General features: G+C 34.6%; 1 protein-coding gene across 3 annotated transcripts in view; it reads left to right on the plus strand.

The window, feature by feature from the left end:
- The window catches only part of LOC139960648 (BAR/IMD domain-containing adapter protein 2-like), an 86,103-nt gene that overhangs the window by 18,123 nt on the left and 40,262 nt on the right, over positions 1-27,718 (plus strand). For all 3 annotated transcript variants that reach the window (XM_071959186.1, XM_071959188.1, XM_071959189.1), the window contains exons 3-5: positions 2,272-2,358; positions 10,130-10,191; positions 11,759-11,875. In XM_071959186.1, the coding sequence (XP_071815287.1) occupies positions 2,272-2,358; positions 10,130-10,191; positions 11,759-11,875 (266 nt within the window). The remainder of the gene's footprint in view (positions 1-2,271; positions 2,359-10,129; positions 10,192-11,758; positions 11,876-27,718) is intronic.

Here is a 27,718-nt window from a genome sequence, read left to right on the forward strand (position 1 = left end):
CTACCCACCAAATCTATATGGTGCGACGATGTACCAATGCTTGAGGTTTTCAGCAGAATTATCTTCTTTCATCATGTGGACTGCTTTGGTTGTGAGTTGATTGCTACATGCATATATATGGAAGCACTGTGAAAAACCGTTGTGAAAAAGTTGTGAAATTTGTGAATGTTATGTAGTATTAAAAGAAATCATCTACTGTAAACTTATTACAAAAGATGTTTTGCAATTAATACAATATTAGATTGTTTTTAAAAGATTTTGAGGTCATATTTTGCTTATCTCACTCATTTGGTGTCACTGCTCTAGTCAATTGAATGGATCAACCTCTGCATTTTAAGGACAAGAGAGATTTATGTGATTTTCACCAGTGGATTAATTTAGATTTTCACCAGTGGATTAATTTAGATTTTCTTATTTAAGTGGAATAGATTTCAGAATTTTGGAACTCCCAGACATCAATTCACTCCCCTCTCCCCCCCCCCCTCACCCTCCAGCCTTCCCTCATATCAATTCTTGTACAGAATTATGTAATTAGCCAGATAATAAGTACTGCATGTTCTAGTGTACTTAATATTGCTGTCTTCATGCATGGTGTGTTTAAGCATTGTTGTGATTTTTAGAATCAGAAACTACTTTATAATAAATATAACTCTATTCCAGTAGTACTGTACAGTACTACAAAGGCGGGAAACATTTTAATCATTTGATTACTTTAAGCTAATCCTGAAATCAAACTAAACAGTACACATTTCGAGAGCAATTCAATTCGTTTGTTAACGTTGGATACACAAAATCCTTCATCTACAATTTGTTTCTCAGCCAACCATTAGTGCTATAATGTTATACTCACTGTTATTAAAAGACAACAAATAATTTCCATAAAAAAATTCTTGTTTGAACATCTAAGCTTTTATTACCCTTATACTGTATACATGTACAATTTGCCTAATGAAAAACTTACTCCCTTGCGATTAAGCATTAATATAGCATGTTGGCAAATCATATGTGTTACCATGGTGTAATGCTGTTCCATTTTACTGTATCATATGTGTGATGATACATCTGTATTACTTACCATTGGATATTATATTCCAAGCAAATGATCATTGCTTCACAGCTGGCTGAAAGAAATGCAATCAAGAAAACTAATTGAAATTGTGGGTCATTTGTAGATAGCAGAAAGATAACAGTGTAATATATTTATTGATCAACTGGATGTAAGCACGTGGTAATGATGGTACGGATTGAGTATAGCGTCTATGGCTAAATCACTTTAATTATAAAAACCTAAACCGTAAAACCTTGGCTACTTTGAAACCTTTCTGTTATGAACATGCTACTGTCCTTATTTTGAAATGTTTGTGCTGTTGGCTGCACAGTTTACATATAGCTGTGTGTACAGTATATGTACAGTACAGTACAGTACATTTAAAGCAGGGTTGTCCAACCTACGGCCCGCGGGCCACAGTCCGGCCCGCTGCAGGGTTGCGTCCGGCCCGCCAGAGATGCTCTACGGTGCGAAAATTTGGTGAGCAGATTTATTGATAACAATTTGAAGCTATATAATCAATCATTCGAACCTTCTGGGTCCAAAAAACTGCATACAGGTCAGTTTGTGTGACACTCTCTCAGCGGATTAGGGGGGAGGGGCGGATGAACTTTATTCATCTGTTTTATCAGGAAGGAAAATAAATCAGTGCTCTCCGCGCGCAGTGCTCACATTTTGTAGCCTTGGGCTTTGGGCAAAAAATCGAGCGTAGGTTTCATGCGGCCCCCTCCTTCATCATAATCATTCCATGTGGCCCTCCTCTGCAAAAGGTTGGACAACCCTGATTTAAAGGAAGATTGATTCAGTGTTTGGCTTAACTTAGAGATTCTTGCTAATAAGGCACTGTGTCAAAAAAGCAAAAAAAAAAAAAGAAAGAAAAAAAAAGCATGGATTAAAATTACCAGTCACCACAGATTTTAATGCATATTAATAACCTCCTCCCCCTCCCCCCCCACCCAAAGAGAAAGGTGAATCATTTAAAAATTAAAATTTGAAACTTCTCATGTCACTTGTGTTATACAGGCCGCTGCCAAGGAATATTTTGATGCCAATCATGAGGGTAGAGTAATGAATACATGTCCTTAAAAGCAGTAGTTTTCAATTTTCTAATGTCTCTTCGCAGGTGTATAAACACAGGCTGCCAAGGAATATTTTGATGCCAATCGTGAGGATAGAGTAATGAATAAAGTAATAATTTTAAATTTTCTGATGTCTCTTCACAGGTGTAACACAGGCTGCCAAGGAATACTTTGACGCCATAGTGAGGGTAGGGGAAGCTGCTAGTGACACCAAAGGCTCCAGACAACTTGGTAAGATATATGCAAAGGGTACACTTAAAATGGCAGCCTAGTAAATACAACATTTTGAAACCATTTTCCTATTTCTATCTGTTTCTCTCTAGTTTTGTATCTACTGTATGGTATGGTACCAAACAGTATGCAACTAATAGAAATAATGTATTTTGTCCCAATGTTGTTTCCACATTTCTATGGATACATGTACTGCAAAGGTGCAAGTTTCCAAGGCCTTTGTAGAATAAAAAAGTTACAAAGTGTAGATGTGTTTTTACAGAAATTCCAGAAAAGATTTTGATTCTCTTGTTGCTATGATGGTGTCAGCAAGAATATTTATGACAAATTATAAAATTACAAAAAAATAAAATATTTAAAAGTTGATATCTTGGCAATAAAAATATGCTATGCAGATGAAGAATTGTACTTATTGATGCAGAAAATGTGCTGTAACGTTGGGAAATATGTCATGTTTGCAACTTGGGAACCTCCAGTTGGTTGTAATGTTACAGTAATGCATACATGTCAGCAGGAATTGATGCATTGATGCTGTTTCCTCTTCTCCTTCAAATAAATAGAATATAGCAGCATAGTTTATAAGTTGGTAGGATCTGGGACATTTGGATAATATTTGTCAAACACTGCACAGCTTTTGCTATAATCAGGCATGAGCTTTTTCCGCGAACTCGCGGAATATCCGTGATATCTTTTCTACCTCGGGGACAAAAACTATTATCCTAACACACTGTAGCATACTCAAATTGGAGCCTATACCGCAATTTTTGCAAAGTTCCATGATTTTTTTTTACCCCAGGCTCATCCCTGTATAATGTGGGTAAGATGTGAGAGAATCGAAACATGGCTGCAGAGATCCTTTGGAGGGGGGAGGGGAAAGGGATGGGGGAGGAGGGGTTAGGAGGTTAGATTGGGAAGTGGACAAAGACCTTAATACTGTATGTTACAGGTCACTAAACAGTGCAACAAGGTAACCAGATCACTTTACATGATGACAGGATATTCTGTATGTAGATATGGTCCTGTTTCAGTTTGTTCCATTATTGAGCTCAACTGATAACATGGACAAAGATACTTGTAGTGTTGAGATGTACTGTACTGATAACAGACATCCAGGCGCATAATGGTAAAAGAAGTTGAGGTGAGGGTGCACAGAGGAATTAATACTGGCTAGTGTGTATGCAGGCAGTCCCATCACTTTAGCAAATTAATAAAGTATTAAGCCAATGTTTTGCTTGCTTATTTGTTAAACAAGCTGGGTTTCAGGATATTTGTATTTCAGTTCAAGAAGTGTAAAACCATTTTATGGCAGCTGCAGTCATTTTCCTGCTGTATAAATAGAATGCACAACCAAAAGAATTGGAAAATAGTAAACTTAAGGTGTTGCTACACAGCCAACACCTACAGTACTTTTCATTCCACTCTTAATATCAATCTAATTAATAAACAAAAATAGAAAAAGGAACAAAACATTGAAAACATGGCACACTCAAACATACAGTATAAATACATTCCACTCTTCTTCTGCTGTTCATACAGTCCAAAATGAGGGTTTCAGAAATATTCACATACAACAAAATATCTCCATCTCATAAATGCCAAAATAAACAAAGACAATATCATACTAAAAACCAAAGGACATTTTCATGTTTTTTTTTTATTTCAGAGAGTCGTAAATTTATGCTTTTAGTTCACAAAATGTATCCCTTGAATCTCCTGAAAGTGTGTGCGCTATTGCGATTTCCCGTGCACAGGTCTCAATATGTTTTAATTCCACAGAAATGCACTGTACATAAAAGTGGCGTTATCTACATTAAGTATGGTACAGTAGAACTTGCATTGTATACATCCAGCAGCTGTTTCTCTGTACAGCTGTACAATGCTTCTCAATAGTCAGAATTACTCTTATTGCTGGTGTGTATAGTACTACTGTATTGTACAAAATGACTTTTTGTTGCTAATTCATTCATAAGCGCATTGTTCATTCTCTCTGCATTGTTTGATATAAAAAGGGAGTCTCGGACAAAAATTGCAATGAAGCAATTCGATATATTATTAAAAGGTTTTTTTAATTTTTTTTTATTGCCTTGAATAAGATCTGAAATATTGACTTTGTGTCATGAATGCATATGATGTGTCAGATGATTGTCAGAGATAGCCTTGAAGAATCTTCATTTCTGATGGAAATTAATTGTACTGTAGATCTATGCGTTGTTAAATTCAGTGTACTGTAGATCTTTGCGTTGTTAAATTCAGTGTACTGTAGATCTATGCGTTGTTAAATTCAGTGTACTGTAGATCTATGCGTTGTTCAGTTAAGTGTAGGCTACTGTAGAACTATGCGTTGTTAAATTAAGTGTACTGTAGATCTTTGCGTTGTTAAATTCAGTGTACTGTAGATCTATGCGTTGTTAAATTCAGTGTACTGTAGAACTATGCGTTGTTAAATTCAGTGTACTGTAGATCTATGCATTGCTAAATTCAGTGTACTGTAGATCTATGCGTTGTTAAGTTAGGTGTACTGTAGAACTATGCGTTGTTAAATTAAGTGTAGGCTACTGTAGATCTATGCGTTGTTAAATTAAGTGTACTGTAGATTTTTGCGTTGTTAAATTCAGTGTACTGTAGATCTATGCGTTGTTAAATTCAGTGTACTGTAGATCTATGCGTTGTTAAATTCAGTGAACTGTAGAACTATGCGTTGTTAAATTAAGTGTACTGTAGATCTATGCGTTGTTAAGTTAAGTGTAGGCTACTGTAGAACTATGCGTTGTTAAATTAAGTGTACTGTAGATCTATGCATTGTTAAATTAAGTGTAGGCTACTGTAGAACTATGCGTTGTTAAATTAAGTGTACTGTAGATCTATGCGTTGTTCAGTGTACTGTAGATCTATGTGTTGTTAAATTAAGTGTAGGCTACTGTAGAACTATGCGTTGTTAAATTAAGTGTACTGTAGATCTATGCGTTGTTAAATTAAGTGCACTGTAGATCTATGCGTTGTTAAGTTAAGTGTAGGCTACTGTAGAACTATGCGTTGTTAAATTAAGTGTACTGTAGATCTATGCGTTGTTAAATTAAGTGCACTGTAGATCTATGCGTTGTTAAGTTAAGTGTAAGCTACTGTAGAACTATGCGTTGTTAAATTAAGTGTACTGTAGATCTATGCGTTGTTAAGTTAAGTGTACTGTAGAACTATGCGTTGTTAAATTAAGTGTAGGCTACTGTAGATCTATGCGTTGTTAAATTAAGTGTACTGTAGATTTTTGCGTTGTTAAATTCAGTGTACTGTAGATCTATGCGTTGTTAAATTCAGTGTACTGTAGATCTATGCGTTGTTAAATTCAGTGTACTGTAGATCTATGTGTTGTTAAATTAAGTGTAGGCTACTGTAGAACTATGCGTTGTTAAATTAAGTGTACTGTAGATCTATGCGTTGTTAAATTAAGTGCACTGTAGATCTATGCGTTGTTAAGTTAAGTGTAAGCTACTGTAGAACTATGCGTTGTTAAATTAAGTGTACTGTAGATCTATGCGTTGTTAAATTAAGTGCACTGTAGATCTATGCGTTGTTAAGTTAAGTGTAAGCTACTGTAGAACTATGCGTTGTTAAATTAAGTGTACTGTAGATCTATGCGTTGTTAAGTTAAGTGTACTGTAGAACTATGCGTTGTTAAATTAAGTGTAGGCTACTGTAGATCTATGCGTTGTTAAATTAAGTGTACTGTAGATTTTTGCGTTGTTAAATTCAGTGTACTGTAGATCTATGCGTTGTTAAATTCAGTGTACTGTAGATCTATGCGTTGTTAAATTCAGTGTACTGTAGATCTATGCGTTGTTAAATTAAGTGTACTGTAGATCTATGCGTTGTTAAGTTAAGTGTAGGCTACTGTAGAACTACAGTATGCGTTGTTAAATTAAGTGTACTGTAGATCTATGCGTTGTTAAATTCAGTGTATTGTAGATCTATGCGTTGTTAAGTTAAGTGTAGGCTACTGCAGATCTATGCGTTGTTAAATTAAGTGTACTGTATATCTATGCGTTGTTAAATTCAGTGTACTGTAGATCTATGTGTTGTTAAATTAAGTGTACTGTAGATCTATGCGTTGTTAAACTAAGTGTACTGTATATCTATGCGCTGTTAAGTTAAGTGTACTGTATATCTATGCGTTGTTAAATTTGAAGGAAATCTGCTGTGAAACTAAAATATTTCATCACTTTTAGCTTTGGATACAGCATGTTGCTCTGAACTATACTTCAGAGTGCCACAGCATACATATGACTGTATGTTCATATATCACTTTCATGTGTTTTTTATGTGTGTTTCTATAAGCTGAAAATGTGTAATTGGGACCATATGCATCCAATAACTAACATTATGTTATGAATCAATCAAAAAGCGCTTCAAAATATTAGTAAAACAATTGTTGGAAGAAAAAAAAAACAGGATGCAGTTACTTTCAAATTTGTCTGTTTATGTGTTTGTATTCCCCATATGTGATATTTCATAAATGAGAAGGAAGGGCATTGGCCGGAGGGGTTCACAGTGTTAAAAGGTTACCAGTTCATTCTAGACACGGTATAATGAGAGTGCTATGGTTGTGGGGAGACAGGTCAGCTCGTCACTTTGTAATTATATCCAAACCAGCAAAAATTTTGGAATATTTGTCTGTTTATGTGTTTGTATTCACATACAGTACAGGTATATGTGATATTTCATAAGAAGAAAACCCTTTTTTTTTAGTAGTTGTTACATTGAAAGCAAATCAGGCACTTCTCACCAGTTATTTCATTTAATACAAATGCAGTCGAAATTCATGAATGGGCGACTCTTTCTGGAACATTTTCCTTCGTTCATTCAAATTAAATTTCCAAAGCAACATGAAAGGAAAAATACGGTATATATGGTGATTTTTACACTTCAGATTTGTGTCTATATCTCTCTGTCTGTCGTTGGATTCCCTGTGGATACCGGCACTGGGAATTTGATTGATTCCAAGTGGTTTTAATTCGATTGTGTTTATCTATGTATCCATCCTCCAAGGGTATTATTTTTATCAAAGAATCTGCTGTAACTGTCAGTACCTAGTGTCTATATAGTAAGGTCTCTAAGCTGACATGCATATTATAAACTACTTGGATATATCGGTACAAGTGAATCACGATCAGATTCTTCGGATTATACTGGCTCGCTCAGTGCTGCAGGGACATGAGGCTGTGTATGTATTACTCTGCACTGTGAGATATATAATGAGTTCAAGGTAATTGTGAAAACAGTTTTCAAGGTTTTCCATTAAATTCTACTGTGCATACAATAATGCCCTCAAGGAGGATGAAAGAAAGAAAGAAAGGGAAAAACCATTCTCTATCTCTTTTTTTCAGATAGAGATGCACGTTGTGTAATATACTTCTCAGTATGTAAGAAGTTTGTAATATTTATCCTCAAAACTGAAATTAGTTGGTAAAATAATGCTTTGTTCACAATAATGGAAATTTGTATGTGGGTCATCAAACTTAGTAGACATCAGGCCAAACTGTTACAATAATTAGGATCGAGTGCAGCTGGGGGGGGGGGGCGGAGCGATATTATTGAATTGTAATAGCTCATGAGGATACTTTTCCAAACAATTATCAATGGTACACAAAGTTTCAAGCTACTAAACCCTTCACACTTGCACGACATAGTACTTAGTGAATGCATTTATTGATGACTTTTTTTATTTTTTTATTTTTTATTTATTTATTTGTTTTATCGCCAATTGTGTACAAAGGGAAAGGGAAAAAAAAAAAAAAAAAACTTGGGACAGAAGTTTTCATTTAACATATGCAGGTACTATAATGTTGGAGAAGTAAAACATATTTTTGTAGGATACATCTGTACTTATTGAATGTGCAATATCTGGCAGGAAATATGTAATTGCAGTATGAATAAATCATTGAAAAGCAGTTGCCGAGGATTGCAAGATTCTCAGATATTAAGTATTAATCAGAAACAAGTCACCAATTTAATCTCCAATATGCTAAGGATGTTCCACGTGTTTCTAACTTTAACTACCTGTCCTTATCACCATAGCAACTAATGTTCATATTGATTTGTGAGGGATATCTATATCTTTCCTTTGTTACATTGCTTACCTCTCTCCTCACACTCCCATGTACTACAATGACTAACATTTGACAAACTGGTGTAAAATTTAGACACAGCAGAGTCAGAGTGGTAATGTTGGTGAGGAGGTTAGATCAGTGCTCTTAGATAAACTCCTGAAGGTTTTGGGATTATTTCTGTCATCTGTATTTATAATTGTTCTCACTTTAACATCTGGTAAACTCTCTACTATTGCACAGCCATAGCAACCCATAGCAGGAATGCTAGCTGTGTTGTTAGGGATTGGCAGATAAACTTGTAAAAAATTACTTATAAGTAGATAAACTAGGTAAGTTTTGGGATGTTTGAGTTAAATCTGAAATTTTATGGTTCTCAGTATAGTTTAGTACCTTGTAAAATTTGGTAAACTCTTTATTACTGTATAGCATTTAATAGCAACCCATAGCAAAAGTGCTTATGTTTTGAGAAGATATATAGGTAAGATAATGTCACTTATAAATACATAAACTAGGTAAGTTTTGGGATGTTTGAGTTAAATCTTAAATTTAATTGTTCTTGGTGTACCTTATAAACTTTGGTAAACTCTTTATTACTGTACACCAAAAGTAACCAGTAGCAGGAGTGCTTACTTGTCAATATTCAAACTCAGTAAATTCTGTAGTACCATCAGTCCATCGATATCGTGTCAACTGGTTTACTGTATATTTCAGTCCTGAAGTGTTTTTTTTTTAAATGATTGAAATTAAAGTATAGATCGTTTGTGATTGTCAACATTGTTAAACTGGTAGATTTGAATAGAAATGAGTGAGCTATGTACATACCAATGTATTTACATTAAATCTATATTTATTTAATCTCGTCAATATGTCATGAATATTTAAAGATAGGCTTGGCAGGTGGCTTTGATATTTTTCCACCAACATGTGTGTACGTGTTGTTAGTGATCTGTGTAATGTATATCTGTATGAGGGCGAACTAAACAGAGTTAATTAACATTGTCAACTTAATTGATCCAATTTGCTTTAAATATGAAAAGAAGAAAACTTGGCTCTGAAATGTGACACGTTTTGTCACAAGATCAAGTTTCATAATTATTGTATTAACTTGATCTTTTTAGTGTACGACATACAGTAAGGTAAACTTACAGTAATTTTGCCAAAGGAATAATTTGTGAAAGATTAAATGTACTAATCAACTAGATCACCAGAACAGATATTGAACCGGGGGAACCCTGGTGAGTACTGAGCAAACCCTGACACCCCCAGCAAAGAAAGCATGGTTAAATCAACATTCAACTACCTTGCCATTCATTGAGAGATGGATTTCTTGATATCCATGGTGATATTTGTCGTTACTTTATTCAATCTTTGTCGTAATTACAACTGCGATCCTTCAAAAAATGATTTCATTTAAGGTAATACAAGTCTCACCATACCTACGTAACATACTGTACACTGCAGGTATGATTATTTGGTCTGTCTGTTGCAGGTTGAAGCTAGAGAGGCAATCCTACACACAAGTTCTAACATGTGCCTCCTTCTGCTCAAACTGCCTGTATCGCATGTATCGTAATGAAAGACACTTGTATTTCCCAAATTTGTTTTTTCCTTCCTTAATATAAACGTTCTTTATTGCTGTTATTAATTGTCGCATCTCATTCTCCACTCAGGTCAATCAATGTTACAGATAGCGGAAACCTACCGACAGATCGAGGCTGAACGAGATGCTTTGGTGAGAATGATACTGAGTAAAATTGTGGATTTATTTACAGAATGACATCGTTTAAAGTGTGGATCGTTGAACAAGCAATTACTTTCGGCATAGTTTAATAACAAAGCTACTTCTGTGTCAGTACTGTGTGTGTACAGAGTTGATACTTCAGTCAGTACATCTAATCTGTACAGAAATAAATACATTTTATTTGGAAAGTAACAAATATTGCTTACAGTATGATTTTTGAAGTGTAGAATATTTTAACAAATAAAATGACTGTCGGCAGTTTTTCTTCATGGTCTGGTTCAGCAGTATCGTATATTGTACTCGCGTGTAAGCAAATGTCCTTGTTTTGCATCAGATTAAGGTGAAAGGCTGAGAAGATAGAGGAGGTGAACTTAAACTGCATGATTAAAAATGGGTGGCAAAACAGAAAATGACACAATTAAAACTTGTTAATTTAAAGTAGCAGCAATTAAAGAATGAGTGAAAGTGAGGGTGAGCCCTGTTGTAGAAGATCTTGTTAATATACAAAAGTAAAGTTAATTTGTGTTTGTCAGTCCATGAAAATAGTAAGAGAGCTCGCTATCAAATACCTGATTGGATTTAATAATTATGTTTGATTAGAAAGAACATTATGAAAGAATGAAAACTATTCTTTTTAGTCCTTAGCAACAGTACACTTTAAATAACGTTATTTGACAATGTGCATGCTATATCCGGGGTAGGGCTTGTTTGGACAGCAACGGGTTCGATGATAATGTTTATTGATAATGAAAACAGCTAAAAAATTTTGACTTAGCAAATGTTTATTACTTTCAGGAAGCAAGTATTTCATTCGTATTGATATATGGAAGCTCACTTACCAAAAGCTTACCTTGTTCTGAAAATACTTTAAATGATTAATGCCTATTTGACATTCTATACTTACCAATCTATATTTTCTTTCTGAATCATAGTCTAGATATCTGAGAGGGTCTTTTCATGTTTATAGTTAATACCGAATCTAGATACATTGTGTTATTGAAAAAAACAGATGAAAAAATTGATGTAAAAACCGGTCATTCCTATAGATAACCTGAAAACAGTGCTAGGAATATGCAAATGTTGTCACCCAAATGGACAGTCAGTATGTAGTTTGTTAATATTACTGATTAATTTTGAATCTGGAAATGTCCATCAGACCCACGCACTTTTATCCTGTTTAATGTTACAAAATAGCAAAGAAGCAATTTCTTTTCTTCAAAATGATGTAAATTACTAAATTGCATGTTTTACTTCAATATTTGAATTAGAAATAAATTAGTTAAGCGTAAATAAATTGCGTTGCAATGGCATTTTGGTAACGAAATAATATCAGAAATTCATCAAAAATTAAGGCAGAAAGCTGCTTTTTAAAGCATTTTGTGATTCAAATATACCAAGATTCGCTGAATTGTGAAATTAATGATGACACAGTGCTTAGACTTCATTGCAGCTATCAGTAATACAAACCGGTATGCTGTTATACTGTAGTGTATAAATAGCTTGCCCAAAAATAAAATATTTCACTTTACACACCCCCCACATTACCTTACATTGACAGGTTCATAATTTACGGAAAGAGCTCCTGCTTCCAGTGGAAAACAAACTGGACCATGAATGGAAGTTCATATCGCAGAATCAGAAAGCCTACTTGAGTGAAAACAAAGCCAAAGCCGAGGTAACCTGCTTTCTTTTCTGTCAAATTTTTTCAGTTTTTATCTATTCTTTTATAGTCAAGTTTATCAATATATATCTTATATATAACTTTAAGAATCTAGCTTAGACAGCATTTGGCATTGTTTCATTGATTGGATTGGAGAGGGAGGTAAAGAGAGATGTATAGGATTCCTACCCCCCCACCCACCCCCCTCCTTCTGTACTCATATTTCTGGTACCATTCATATTCTTGTAGCCCTGCAATAGTTCTAAGATAACTTGACATTAAAGTCTCATCCTGTAGCGATGGTTATAGTGCCAATTTTTCTTTTGAAGCAAGATCGGTTGACTCAGTTGGGTACGTAAACAATTATGTATCATATCTCATATGGACCCATCAAATAAGCTTTTTTTGTATCATGTTAGTGCAGGTCAAAAGGTAGGTTATTCTAAGACACGGGAAGTACCACTAGAAGAAAGGAAGTCAGCTGTTTTCTGACACCCAGAGAGATAGAGAGACTATTGCTTATACTTAAAGCAGCATTCGATTTGAAGAATTGTTTGTGTCATAATCCCATGTTGTACCTCATTAGCATAAAGCAGCTTTCTTGAATTGTTTCTGATCACTTATTAGATATTGTTTGACACACGCAGTCCAATGATGCAATTCATTAGCCTGACCCAGAACTTTGTTCTGAGTAAGCTTTCATATACTTGCGCTTGGTCAAGTTTTAAAGCTATATCATATACCAGACTAGATTCTGTGAATAATGTAGTTCATTAGTAGCCCCAGGAAAAACGTTTCGGTGTGCCGCCGAAATTTGTCCAGATCTCGGAAAATTGTATTCGACCCTGCAAGGTCAATCAGGGTTGTCGTCTACACTCTCGGGGATCACACGACCTGAGATGTCTCACCCATTCTTTCCACCATCACTTATTCTGCACAAGCGCAGGCTAGGGCTAGTCTATCAAGATAGCGTACACCAGGGGTGGGCAACCTTTTTGAATGAATGGGCCAGATTTTAGGAGTGAAAGATTGTCAGGGCCGCAACTCACCAAAGACCTGCTGTTGATTTCAAACCTTTGATTCAGAGGACTTTCAAGCAATAGGTGTGTGTACTAATCTGTATTCACAAAAACATAGTGTCAATACAGTACAGTTTATAATTAATGGTGATAATGGTGACCTACCTGACAGCATCATTAGTGCAGATAAATTCTAAGCAGCTAGATCGTTTTTTGTGATGATGGAAAACAGATTGGTTTTTTTTTTTTTCTTGAGACATCTCACAGGCCGCAAAAAAATCACTGACCGGCGTACACCTTGTAGTTATGATAACCAGCTAATTGATTTGTAAACAGCCATCTCGATCTTTTCGCTCTGGAGTGCTACTCCTTCTCTCGTTCGACGCTGATCCACCACCCATTCTCAAATGTTGAAGCCTCTGGGGACAGCTTTAGAAGGTACATCCCTGAGTTAAAACAAGATCTTCATCCCGCCACCCCCCTCCCCCCTCATATTTATAAACATGGTTCTTGTGCTTTGTCAAATTTATGTAAACAAACATTTCCTTGGTCCCTGGTGTGTCCGCTGAGTAAAAACAAAAGGGCACTAATTTCCTGTAACCGCTAACCCTTGGTCAATTAGTGAATCATTCTCACCAATTGAGTAAATGTTTACACCAGAGTTAATATATCTTCGCTGTACAGGATGTCCAGCATTATATGTAAATTACCATGCGTTGAGCTGACTGCAGTGTAGAGTTTCTTCAGACTACAGGTAGTTCCAAATCTCTAGTTCCAGAGCTTATATTTTTGATTATACATTTGTTCATCATCACATATTTACATCTTTGATAAATTTTGTGTTAACAAAATACAATAATGATCGACTTAGAGTGAGTAGTGCTGTGTTATCCTTTTACTTTAGTGAAAATAAGTTTATGTTATATTTATATTTATATGTATATATATATATATATATATATATATATATATATATATATATATATATATATATATCAATATCTTGTTACTTGCCATAGGCAGGCCAGGCAAACATGATATCTGAAGAATCTATGTGGGTGAAAGGTGTCTTCAAATTGGTATGTGGGTAGCCAAATAATTAGTACAAGTTCCTCATTGTTTTTTGTGGTGTCAAATGTCATTTGATATCGACATGTGAAACCCTCAAAGGCGTTATGAAAATGTTTTCATTCCTTAGTATGCTGTCATATCCCTCCATACTTGTTTTCTTTTTCTATAATCCTAAGATGGAGAATCAACACAGCTATGCATTTCGTTATGTCAGGTCTCCATTTCCATCTATGCTGTTGATTAAGGGGTTAATCAACGGTCTAGCGTGCGTTACTCACAGGATTAATGCACGATCGGGGGATAATGCAAGCGATGCACGAGGGCGGAGCCGGAGTGCATCCAGCGATAGCATTAACACCCGGAGTGCATTAATCATGTGAGTAACGCACGCTAGACCGTTGATTAACCCCGTTCATTCATACACTACCATTTGTGTTGGGGGAAAAATCATAAAACAAAACATTTTTGGTTACATATAACCAAAGATTTATTAAAGTGATGCCCCGTAATTTTACCGTGCGTTACTCACAGGATTAACCACGGTCAGCTGACCTGAATGGACCAATAGGATTTAGGAATCTTTACTAAGTATGAATGAATATGATTTAATGCTAGAGATGATGTGTGTCATACTGTAAAATTCAAGTTCATTATGTTGTGTTAATTGTAAATCTTGAGCATGAAGTACTGTAGAAGTATTTGGATATTTGCTTTTATGTTCAATGATCTATAGCTTTAAATTATTATTGGAAGGAAACAAAAACGCTAATTACTACGGCATTAACCTTGCGCATGATAACTTACAACTTCTACTTGATTATTAACCTACAACAGGAAACTCTAAATGCGTCATCTTATTTGACTTAAGGAATTTATTTACAGAAATAACGAAATGTTGGCAAAATGTAAAACATGAAATGTGCAGCCCATTCAGGTCCAGTGTTTAGACAGTTTGAAAAATCACCTTTCACAGCCTGCAGGGATACATGTTGACACTTTCCTACACAATTTTATTGTGTAGGAAATATCTCCGGGGCCTTAATTTGTTCGAAATGCAAACTGGAAGAGATTGTGTTGTTTTGAAAGTTGAGCAGAAGGAAGTTTTGATTCAAGTTACTTTGTAGGATCGTTGCACTTCCTCGTTCATAGAATGCAGGTTAACAAAATACTGCTATTCGAGTCGGATCGGATGTTAAACCTCTTGTTTTCTGACCTCACCTCTGTCATTAAGATTTTTTTTATTTTTTTTTTTACACAAGTACCATCTAGATATTTCATTAATTGCACAATTTTAATTATATAATATATGTACAATATTTACAGTGTACAAGTGTATGAGGAGGAAGGAAGTTAGAGATTTCCCAAACGGTAGCTCAGAAAGAGATGTACTTTTCGGTGTTTCACAGTTATTTAACACATTGGATTTGTAATATAAGGAGAGTGCGTGCATGGCAGAACTGATATTGCATCGATTACGTTGTTTAATGTTCATCTTAAAGGGACACTTTAGTACCAGAAGTACTGTAGAATAAACATGGTGCATGATGTTGCTAGAGCGTAGCATCTGAGATAAGGCGCTTGTACAAAGGATGTGTTCCTTTAAAACTGGTAATTTAAGCCGGAATTGACTTCTCAAACTCTTATCATATTCACCTTTCTCCTAGATCGCTGCTATAGAGCACCTTTTGTTAAATGTCATGTAGGACTTATAAATCTCTTTGCAAGATAGGTGCCATTAGTATTAGTGTAAAACTTGTACTTTACTCCTCTCTTAACTTTCTTCATTTCAACATATGTACTTCACTATAACGTGCATGGAAAGGTTAAAATATTTTAATACTGCACCCCCATTGACCCCCTTCAGGGTCAACATCCACTTCCTCTTCCTTCCAAAATCTACCATTCTGAAGTCTGAACGCAACAAACAATTCCAGTGTTGGTTTTTTAAAGTTTCGGTAAAGTTTCTGAGGTGGGCTATGTTGAAATTGTAGTAAAACTTAGATGAACCATGAAATAAGTTTGCTTCACTTCTCACTAACTTGCCTCCTGATAACCTCAGCACTCTCGCCCTACTGCACTCTCGCTCGAATCAATAACAATTTCTATAAAATACAATCGAAGCACTTTGGATGCTAGAATGAGAAGGGAGGTGTTTGACCGGCGGGGTCTGGTCACAGTGTTAAAAGGTTACCAGTTGACTCTAGGTGATGTAGAGCCAGAGTGCTGAGGTTGTGAGGAGACAGGTAAGCTCATCGCTTGTAAATATCCAAACCTGGTTTTTGTTATTTCATTCTGATCCTTTATTTCCCAGATCTGATATCCAATCACTACAGTAGTGTAATGCTGCACAGAGTTAATGATCGAGGGAGGTTTTTGTATGTTTTGAACATTTATATCCAAGATCAACAAAGATCAAGTTACAGCAGATAGGCGTTAATGTAAAAACAGTGTATATCTCTGTTATAAAACCTGTCTCAAATTCAATGCAGTTCACAATATTATGAAACTACATGATAGCTATGGAAACTTGATATTTGTATTTTTACTTCTTATTCAGACAACACATACAGGGATAATCCATTCTTTTACGGGGAACCAATATTGGCCTTGACTCTTATGCTTATACATCAAGTACAATATAAGAGTATAGGTTGCAGGTCATATATATAGTCCTACGGTAGGATAAACAGTTGATCTACTTGTTGAAAAAATGGCTTACTTTCTCCAGGTTTGAAGGTAATTTCTAACTCTGAGACTTTAATGATGCAACAAAGCTGATAATGTAGTCTTAGTGTGTGTTCAACTACATTGGTGTAGTTGGGTCATTCCATTATGAATATGGGATCCAACTTGTTACAGATTTGGTATACCTAATATATTAATTGTTGGTAAGCCAACAAAATTTTCCAAATAATGATTAGACTCTTTTATAGAGAAGTTAAACTTCTTCTTAACTTGCCAAATTTATCAAAAGTATAGTGATTAAGTTGGAACCCTTGTTAAATTTCCTAGCAAGCAATTTTTTATTCTTTTTTGATACAGGGTGAGAGCTATAGGTTATAATAGTGCAGTGCAACCACCGACCGTTTTCACACTTAGCAAGTAGCAAGATAAGTATCTGCATGTAGAGTGCAATGAAAGATGCAGATTTGAAACAGTCTCTTACGAAAGGAAACTTGAATGTGATACAAAAATCTGAAAGAGGAAGCAATAACTGATATCTATGTGAAGTAATACTGGGATCTCTTTATCTTTTCTGAACTTGCTCAAAGTTGCTGCAATCCAACTACTGTACAGTAGTTGTGTTCAAATTAAAAACACAACATACAAATTGTAAGATTAATATACAATATGTCACTACAATATTCATTCTCACCTAACAGAATAGTGGAATTGGGTTCTTTTTTGTTGTTAATTCTTGTCAATCATCATCGCTGTTGGATGTGAATTGTGTATAGTTCAGATACTTTTAATATCTGCCGACATTTGTTAAAAGTAAACAACTCTTTTCAAAAGTGGTTTAAAAATAAAACCATATAATTTGGGTGTAAACATTTGAAATATATACATTGAGCTATGATGTCGTGCATCTTTTGTATATTTACTTTCCTCTGTTACCAGCTATGTCCTTTTAGTTTTATTTGGGATATTTGCTACAGTGTGTTTTTAGCAACCACAAGTGGGCTTTGCAAATGATTGCAACTCAACATACCAACCATACCATACCAAGTGTAAAATATGCAATGCAAAACTGAAAAGAAAAGAGAAATAAAAATGATTTCTTTGATAGCATTGAAGTTGATTCTTTAATGATTGATAAAGGATTCGAAAGAATAAAAAAATATTAAAGCAGTTGGTTATACTTTCTATAATTATATGTAAGCAGATTTCATTTCGCACAAGATCTCGATCAATGGCAAAACTATATAAAACAATGTTGTTTGATGCAAAGAATATATATATTTATACATATATATATATATTTTTTTTCACAGCAAATAACCTGCAAGGACTGTCGCTCACTGTGAACCAACAATGATAATTAATGATGATTTATAATTGTTAGTCAGTCATAAATAATACCAGCTGGATAAACTGTACAAACTGCTCAAATTTGAAAAGGCCTAAATATCACAAAAATTCCTTTCTTTCTTCCCCCCTATGGGCTGCATGGTTGAACTGGTACTGTAGTTTGTTTGGGAATGTCAAGCTACCAGTACTTTCTGGAAGACCAAGAGTACTATATGGTAGAACCTGGGTGGACACATTGTGATTGGAGGTTATTGAGATATGGGGGGTAAAAAATGGGGGGGGGGGAAGGATCTGGATCAAACAATTAAAATTTTTCTGACTGAATTTACTTTGATATTGCAGTGAATTCCACAAAGTGTTTTGTAAAATTATTAATAATTGCCCATCAACGGTTAATAAATTATATTCTTTGCATGTTTTTGTATCAAGTTTTATAATTGCATTTTGGGTGAAAAGTACACATTTACTGTGGTATGTAGAATACTCTACACATGGATGTCTGGTTGGATGTAAAGTTCCAGACCTATGAATTATGCAGGAATATCAAGGTGCACCTCCATGTGATCCATCGTGAGAATACTATATATATAATACGTTAATTACCATACTACGGTACTGGTTGCCCATTTTAGCATCATTTACTTATGGTGCACTGTATATACCTTGCAAGCATATTTAAATCTATTAACCACTTTAAATTGGGGAGTTAACAAATTGTAAGTGGTTTTTATGGATATACTTATCGCAATTTGAAGGGTTTCTGCTATAAAACCTTGAGTTGAATTTAATATTCAAAGAGTGCTGGCCACATCGAAACTTACGCTCTATAGAAAACTTTTGTACAGTTTCTTTTAAGTGCATGGTCGTCATAGAAATTCATTCAACAAAGTTTACTGTACTGTACTTTTATGGTGTTAATTGCTATACTCACTAGTCGATAGTTTAACACAAGCCCGCCATGTACAAATGAAACGCCATCAAACAGACCAAACTAGTATAATATAATATCTCCTCCAAAGTTATTCATTAAAACTTGGTTGTAATGATACTGGCTATGCAAAAATGGAAAACTTCAGCTGAAAAGCACTTCAGTGCTAGCTATGGAAGTCACTATTCTATAATAGAAGTGACGTCATAGCCTTGATTTCAACAAAACTGAAGGTCTGATGGCTTTACATTGTGTACAGTATATTACACATTTCTCCTCATTAATAATTACCTAATCTAATTTTGATGTTGTTTGCGATTCATCTATTGTAAACATAGTTTTTAACTTCAGCTAAGTACATAGTCAGGACATTCCAGTTCACTCAATCAAATCTGTAAACTTTCTTTTAGGTAATGAGATATGATGAAGCATTCATTAATCAAATTGCATGGGGTCCTCAGTTAGAACTACTATACAATCCTTTAAATATACAGTATATGTTATATCCCAATCCTCAATTGTCTTGTCTCTCCTACAAACCGTCACACTCTCTCTGTATGATGGCTTTTATAGCTGTTAACAGTCAAGTCAAGTCAGGCCTATAGCACTCTCTCTGTATGATGGTGTTTATAGCTGGTAACAGTCAGGTAAAGTCAGGCCTATAGCACTCTCTCTATATGATGGTGTTTATAGCTGTTATCAGTCAGGTAAAGTCAGGCCTATAGCACTCTCTCTGTATGATGGTGTTTATAGCTGGTAACAGTCAGGTAAAGTCAGGCCTATAGCACTCTCTCTGTATGATGGTGTTTATAGCTGGTAACAGTCAGGTAAAGTAAGGCCTATAGCACTCTCTCTATATGATGGTGTTTATAGCTGTTATCAGTCAGGTAAAGTCAGGCCTATAGCACTCTCTCTGTATGATGGTGTTTATAGCTGGTAACAGTCAGGTAAAGTCAGGCCTATAGCACTCTCTCTGTATGATGGTGTTTATAGCTGGTAACAGTCAGGTAAAGTAAGGCCTATAGCACTCTCTCTATATGATGGTGTTTATAGAGCTGTTATCAGTCAGGTAAAGTCAGGCCTATAGCACTCTCTCTGTATGATGGTGTTTATAGCTGGTAACAGTCAGGTAAAGTCAGGCCTATAGCACTCTCTCTGTATGATGGTGTTTATAGCTGGTAACAGTCAGGTAAAGTCAGGCCTATAGCACTCTCTCTGTATGATGGTGTTTATAGCTGGTAACAGTCAAGTCAGGCCTATAACACTCTCTCTGTATGATGGTGTTTAGTGCTTTAATCAGTCAGTGAAGTCAGGTCTTTAGCACTCTCTCTATGATGGTGTTTATAGCTGTTAACAGTCAGGTCTGCAACATTCTCTCTATGTAGGATGGCATTTAGAGCTGTTATCAGTCAGGTAAAGTCAGGCCTACTGCCATCAAACCACCTATCTGTTCTACTGTTGCATTCCATGTTGTACAGTACAGTATGATCCAAGCCCTACATATCACCCTACTATAGTAAAAAGAGGAAACAGGTGCCTTATACTTCTCTACAGTATGTGCAGTTGCAATAAACTGTACATACGTAGCTGAATCAATGGTTATAACAACAAACTGAGTATGTTTTAATACACAATAAACCAAAACAAATCCAAACAGAGGACATGGTCTGTATAAACAGATTACAAGTACTTTTAACCTCACAATAGTACAATCTGTGTTCTTACTACAAACGATCATTTTCATCCCCCAACTTTTTAATCATTTTAGTAAATATTACTTGAGTATATTGTGAGGTATAATCCAATTCATACTACTAAAGTGAAATATTTGTTAGTCAACCAATCCTTGTTTGCTAAACCAATACTCCAAAAAACACTATGATAACCTTTCGATTGGGAATTGAATTCTTTTGGCAACACAGCAACCTCACATTCAAACAGTATTCATGTCTTCTTGTGACAATCAATTTACTCAGTCTTCTTTTGAAGGATTTACAAATGTTTGTCAATCCACTTGATTCCACTTCAGTTAAACATGTACGAATAACGGCAATGTGTTCTTATTATGCTTCTTTCGTGGCTTGATCTGCTGTTCTGTCGTGTACGTGATAAGATAGCCTAAGGGATATATAGGTTTCGTATGGCCCAGGTTAATGACTTAATAGTAAAAGTTAAACTTCCTGTATACGATATCACCGTATGTATAGCTTGTGGGGAGGTTTCTGAGAGCTACTGTAGACATGCATTGATGTGTGTTGTTACATGCTTTTGAACCATGATACATATATACAACCAATGTATCATTGTCTGGAATCATATTGCAGGATGACATTCATATAATTCAAACATACATGTAACTGCTGTATCCTTCAAAAGTGTGATAATATAAATATATTGTTGGAAAGTGGATTCTGCCATTTGAGCGATGGCGTTGCAATGTCTTAGTGCAACACTACATGTATCAATGTTGTCAGAAGTAGTGGACTGATGAAGAATTAATTTGAACGTCCAGAGATTTCTGAGTTGCCAGAGAGTTTTGTCAACTTAGTATTCATTAGGTGTGGAATTAATAATTTATATGTCAACATGATCTGATAAGTTTATATAGATTTCATGAAATGATTGATTAGCTGCTAGAATTTATTTATTGGTACAGTTATACACAGAGAGATATAAGAAGAAAATGACATTTTTCGTAAAAGCAAATATACACTTCAGCAAGCTGATGTACTGATTTTAAACACCATCCAGTGCTACTGTAATTAATATTGTTTGTAGCCTGAAGTATTACTTTGCATAATAATACAGTAGGGTGTGGAAGTTGTTATGGTCATTACTTGGTAACTAATTAGTTACTATGCCTCAATCTGGTTTAAATTGATTGTAGTAATTAATAGAATTTATGTAAACAAGCAGTATGCTTTATTGTTTTAGTACTCTTAATAAACTCCACCAAACACAACCACTACACTTCTGTAGGACTCACATAAAGTCAAAAGTTAAGTTAAAGTGAGACAGGTTTTATTACAGTCTTGTATATACAGTAGGCAAAGCCTACTCAGATGACTGAATACGGTATAAATACATTCATAAATAGTACTTCCTGTCCAGATGGCTTTCCATAGGCTGTGGGAAAGAAATCAGAAAACCATTTATCTTTTCCACAGTTGTGCACTGTAGTGAATACACTGTATGGTAATTTATTATGTAATTTTATATTTGTAATGAAAGTACTTCTAGTTTTAACAGGAAAGCATCGTTATTGTAATGATGAAGTGTGCAGAAACTGAAAGCATGTTAGTTTTAATTGTCTAATTAAATTTAAAATAGAAAGGTTTTGAAATGAAATAGAAAGCTCGTTGATTATACTGCAGTAAACATTGAATTGGTCAACCCTTTTCTTTCGGCTTAATTGATAGAATAGTCAAGATTTTATTCTTTCTCTCTCAGAGATGTCTTAGTTATTCATTGATACCATTTATTTGGTTACAAAATTTGCCTAAATTATCCAGTAATATAGTGTTCCTATTAATCAATTTGATGCTATATTCATTTTACATTGTAGTGCTATAAATAGTACAGTACTTGGCATTTCATACGATTCATCTGCATGAGATTCAGAGGTCTGAATGTGTGTGTATGTATGTATGTGTGTGTGTGTGTATGTATGTATGTATGTGATTTAATAATGGCAAGTCACCCTAATTATTCTTCAAAAAAATAAAAAATAAAATAATTTAATTAATATTGAACTTAAAATGGTTTATAAAAGTCCTACATATACCCTAGTAATTTTTTGTTTTGGTGAATAAAAACACAGAACTTATAATCAAATTTTTATGTAATTGGTGACCTTTGACACTGTACAGGATGACCTATGACCTAGTACTATATTTCATGCCCATGCATCATTTCCAACATCTTTTGAATCTAACATTCAAACAATCTTACATGGATGTGAAGACCAATACTAACAGCTGAGCAACTGGACAGCTCAGACATTTACAGACATGAAGTTGCGATTAGTAGAAGCAAAAAATGTAGCCTTGCTGGTTAAATTTCAACTTTTTGGGAAACAACATAAAAAGTAGCTGACTATAGGAAATTAAAAAAAAAATATATATAAAATTTGAAAGTCAGTAAAACATATTATTGGGTATAGGTAATTAAGGTCCCTGATTCAACTCCTGTGTGAACTAATAAGTTCTGTGCTTTTTCAAAATCCAACAAACTAGGATAATTTTAATATTTTGTGTTTATTACTGTACTATCATCAACGTTATGTTCAGATAAGCCACCGTCCTTTGCAGACAATGGATAAGTGCACAGCTTGATAAGATCGTACAAAACAGCAGGATCTAAACTCGGCTGTTAAACTTGTTGTACTTTGGAAATATCCAAGAAATACTGTACACTGAGTCTTAGGCATGCAGCTCAGAGAATGCTGCAATCTCACATGTACTTCCATCAACTACAATGAATTAAGTCAGTGATTATGCTACAGACGGACTGGCAGACTTATAGCTAGGCCCCATGATACTTCTGAAGCAGAAAATGATATCGTCCGATAGAAAAGATGAGATGACATTGGAATGGTATTGTGTACAGCATGTGAGGTACTCAGCTGGGGTTACTAATTAATATAATAATCTGGTTAATAACATTGTGTTTGTTAGAATGCAGCTGATGTAGTACATATATACATGTGCACAGCTGTATATATATAGCATTAATGATGTTCATACAATGCACAGTGCGGAATTGTTTTTTGCAGTGACTGCGAAATATTTGCGGTATTAAACGTAGAAACATATTTCACTAGCTTGAACATGATTTCGAGAGAGCTACAGTACGATAAATCTTTCTGTATTAATTATATCCAGGACTAACTTTAACTTATAAAAGTATGTTTTTAAGCAAAGGTCTGTCATGCCAAGTGGTTGCGTTTCAAGGAACTGAAGTAGAGTAGATCCCAGCTGGCTTATAAATCTTTGTGAGCTCAAATTTGAACATTAAATATTGAAATATTTCTGACAATAATTATATAATGCTTACAATTTTGAGAAAATCTGTGTTTCTATTTCTGGATAAATAATGTTGTAGCCAAGCCTACATCATTCTCAATTGAGACATATATAGATATATACAATGGACAGAATGAACAAAAATTTAGCTCATCTCAAAGTGTCGCCATGGTAACAGACCGTCCAGCGGTGCATAGAAGATATAAGGTAGTAACATCGCCACACAGGCGTGAAACTCAGAGTTACTACGTGCTTTAGGTTACCAAATACGTATATCATATATACTGTACCTATGTACCTAGCCACATGCATATACCTCTATATATATGGATACCTACAGCATATACATATATATATATATATATATATATATATAGAGATATATATATAATTGATATTGTAATGAGTTGAAAAATCTGTGGAAAACACACATGGGAAACATCTTGTTTACACATAGACTAGCTAGGCCACATACTGTACCATGTATTCAATATTCTGCTCTTTGTAATTCATTCAAAATTCTCTGACATTTCTTCTTCAATAAAGAGTTTAAATGAGGTAAAAAACAAATATGTTCTTTGTTGTGATATAATAGCATGCATGATCCCACCATTAACTAATTAATTAAGTGGGATCAACATCTATAATTATCATGCGGTTTCAGTATTAAAGTTAGATATATACTACTGATCTGCTTATTTTTTAAACGTCTGGTGAATATTAAATCTCCTTCTAGACTTATCTGAGATGAAGTACAGTATATATACATATCAGTATATTTCTCATTGGCTGCTAATTCCAAACTACTTCCATAAACTTGCCAGCCTTCTGTATATATTATTGTGTAACCCATGAATTTGAAACCGTTGAGCATTCAAGCTATATATAAACTATCCAATCGAGAGCTGACTCATACAAAACCATTTCTGTTAGTTTAAAGTTACCACTTCAAGACATCCATTACAAACGATAGATCACTCCAAAACTTTATTTCGGATGAACAGTTTCTGTTCCGATAAGCATTTTCACATTCATTTTATGGTTGAAATCTTTCTACTGATCTGTCCGTCTGTTTTGTAAGTAGGCCAACTGATCTTTTATGAATATTCACTTCACAAATGTACAATACTACAGTATTTTGACTATAATGTTTATTGTTTATAGGAAAATACTTAAACAATGTTAATTGGATTGAGCCCCAGAGTCTCACTAAATTCACACATGGCTTAATTCTTTTCTCCCAAAGCAATTTAAGTTTTGGAGTTTATAATTTTACATTTCTCAGTAAAAGTATAAGATAATCCTTATTATCACTCGACCCCTACAGTATGACCCCGAACTTTAAGCTTATAATCTACTCACAGCTTTCATTTTATCTAGCCTTTCCAATTATTCCTCAGAATATTAGCCGTTTTCTTCCTCACATTTTCTGGAGGTTAAGTACTGTATATGAAGAATAGTAAATTAGGGTTAAATTGTAAAAAAAAAAAAAAAAAAAAAAAAAAAAAAAAAATCTCAGAATTACTTTGCTTTAGTTTTTACCTCCTATTTTAGTTTACCGCACTATTGTTTGTTTGCACTATTGCATTATAATTGTTTTAACAAAGCAGCTAACATACATGTACGAGCAGACCACTAATTAATTTCTCACATGTTTGTTTCAGAATAGCCCACAGGATTTGGTTAAATGTTTGAAATAAAATCTTATGGTTAGTGTCTACATGTGGTTAATTTTTTGACCTACATTTGGAACCCAGAAGGTTTTCTTTGAGGATCACAGACATTTTTAAAGACACTTTCATAATAAAAAAGCAAAATCTGGAAAATCACTTTTGTGGTTCAGTACAAACTCATTTTGTTAGATTAAAGATCAAAATAATAAAAAGTGGAATTTGCAACTTGATTGACATAGCCAAAGGAGATTATGATATAGCATTGTGTCTGTCTGTCTGTATGTCAACATCAATTCAAATGCTGTTACTTAATTGCCAGTCCAGTTGCTTGGTCCTGGCAAAAGTTTACAATTATATTAAAAACGTTAAAAACTTATCTTCTTCCAAAGGTGTTGGATGTAAGGTACTGCTAAATTTGGTATATATACAGTACGTATGTTATTGGTCTATATATACACAAACATCATTAAATTATATATTTATAGTTGCATATAATATGCCAGGAAGTTGTGACTTTGAAGTGATTAGTCATCTATAATTGCCAGCTGCTCAAAGGTTGTGTTTTTTTAAGTGAAAGTTTAGGTTTGACCCAATAGCTACTTAAATTCACGCAAAATTTTATTCAAGATTATGTAGCTGCATGCATCCTACAGTTGAGGAGAGTAAACTATGCAGGAGTGGGTTTGGTTGGAAGTGACAATTTGCACTATAGGGTTTTTTTTCTTAGAATTTTAGTAAATTTTTTTACTTTTACTTGACACATTCATACAACCAGACTGGTGCAACTCGTAAGGGATAAATGGCTTCATTAGTGTGTATAAACCAAATGGATGTTTTGTTTCATAAGTGTACAACATCTACTGTGTATTATAAGTAATAAAGAGCAAAAGCCAGCTTTTTTTTCATTAAAGAGGGTCAGTGAACATGTTGGGACAAATCTGTGGTAACTTTGCAAAGTGAATTATCTTCCACACGTGATTGATTACATCATCCTAATATATATATATCTCCTTTAAATTGTTTTGGAAATCTTTATAGAAACCTCAACAATTCACTGTAAGTTACACATACTGGATACTTAAATCTCCCTTGATTTTAGTCTTAGAAACAAAGCATCTCCACTGTGGCAGGATTATCGGCTACTATTACATCCTGATGTGGTAAATAAACACATCAACTCTGCAAAGCTGACAGAGTAATAATAACTGCCTATTAACATCAAGGTGTCAATTTCCATAAAAATCTACCGCCTCGATCAATAACATCGGGCTTTTGAGTTTTTGGGATGTCATTATGATCCTGCAATTTACCAACAGTTTAATGGCTTTCGCAGCCGAAGGCTTTTTTTTTTCGGGTCTTCATTTTATGGACGGAAAATAACGGTTTCTTTTCACCTAGTGTATGTAATTTCAGGAGTATTTCAAACCGTGCGTAGATCCTGCGATGGTTCTGCATATATGCGCAGTAGTTCAAGTTTTATGAATATTACAGATTCCGGTCAATCGGTTTCCCAGTGTAGATGAGCTTTTAACGGTATTGATGGACAATCACTGTCACGTCCTGGATGGTTTTCCTTTTTAAGAGAGTAATTAAATGCGGAGGAATAGTTTGTTTTAGTGGTTTGTATTTCCTTATTATGAGCTAGATACTTGCCATTTATGTATATAAGTGTTGAACCTAATGTTGATATTTGTTGACAAGTTCACCGGAGCATTAATCTCTTAATACTGCTTGGCTGTGTGATTATTAATGTCAGTCTAGTCAGTCTAGTAGAGTCAGGATGGATTCAGCCTAAAGGATTAGTCTGGAACCAGTCTTTAGAGCCATGAGTCTAGATTCAGTCTGTGGAATCAGTATTAAATTAGTCTATATAGAGTCAGTATCGAGTCGGTCTATAGAATCACTATGGATTCAGCCTGAAGAGTTAGTCTAGAACTAGTCTTTAGACTTAAGAGCTATGAGTCTGGATTCAGTCTGTGAAGTCAGTATGAAATTAGTGTATAGAGTCAGGATGGATTCAGCCTAAAGAGTTAGTCTAGAACCAGTCTTTAGAGTCCTGAGTCTAGATTCAGTCTGTGGAATCAGTATTAAATTAGTCTATATAGAGTCAG

This window comes from Apostichopus japonicus, chromosome 19 (genome assembly GCF_037975245.1).
Source record: "Apostichopus japonicus isolate 1M-3 chromosome 19, ASM3797524v1, whole genome shotgun sequence".
In the NCBI taxonomy this organism is placed as follows: domain Eukaryota; kingdom Metazoa; phylum Echinodermata; class Holothuroidea; order Aspidochirotida; family Stichopodidae; genus Apostichopus; species Apostichopus japonicus.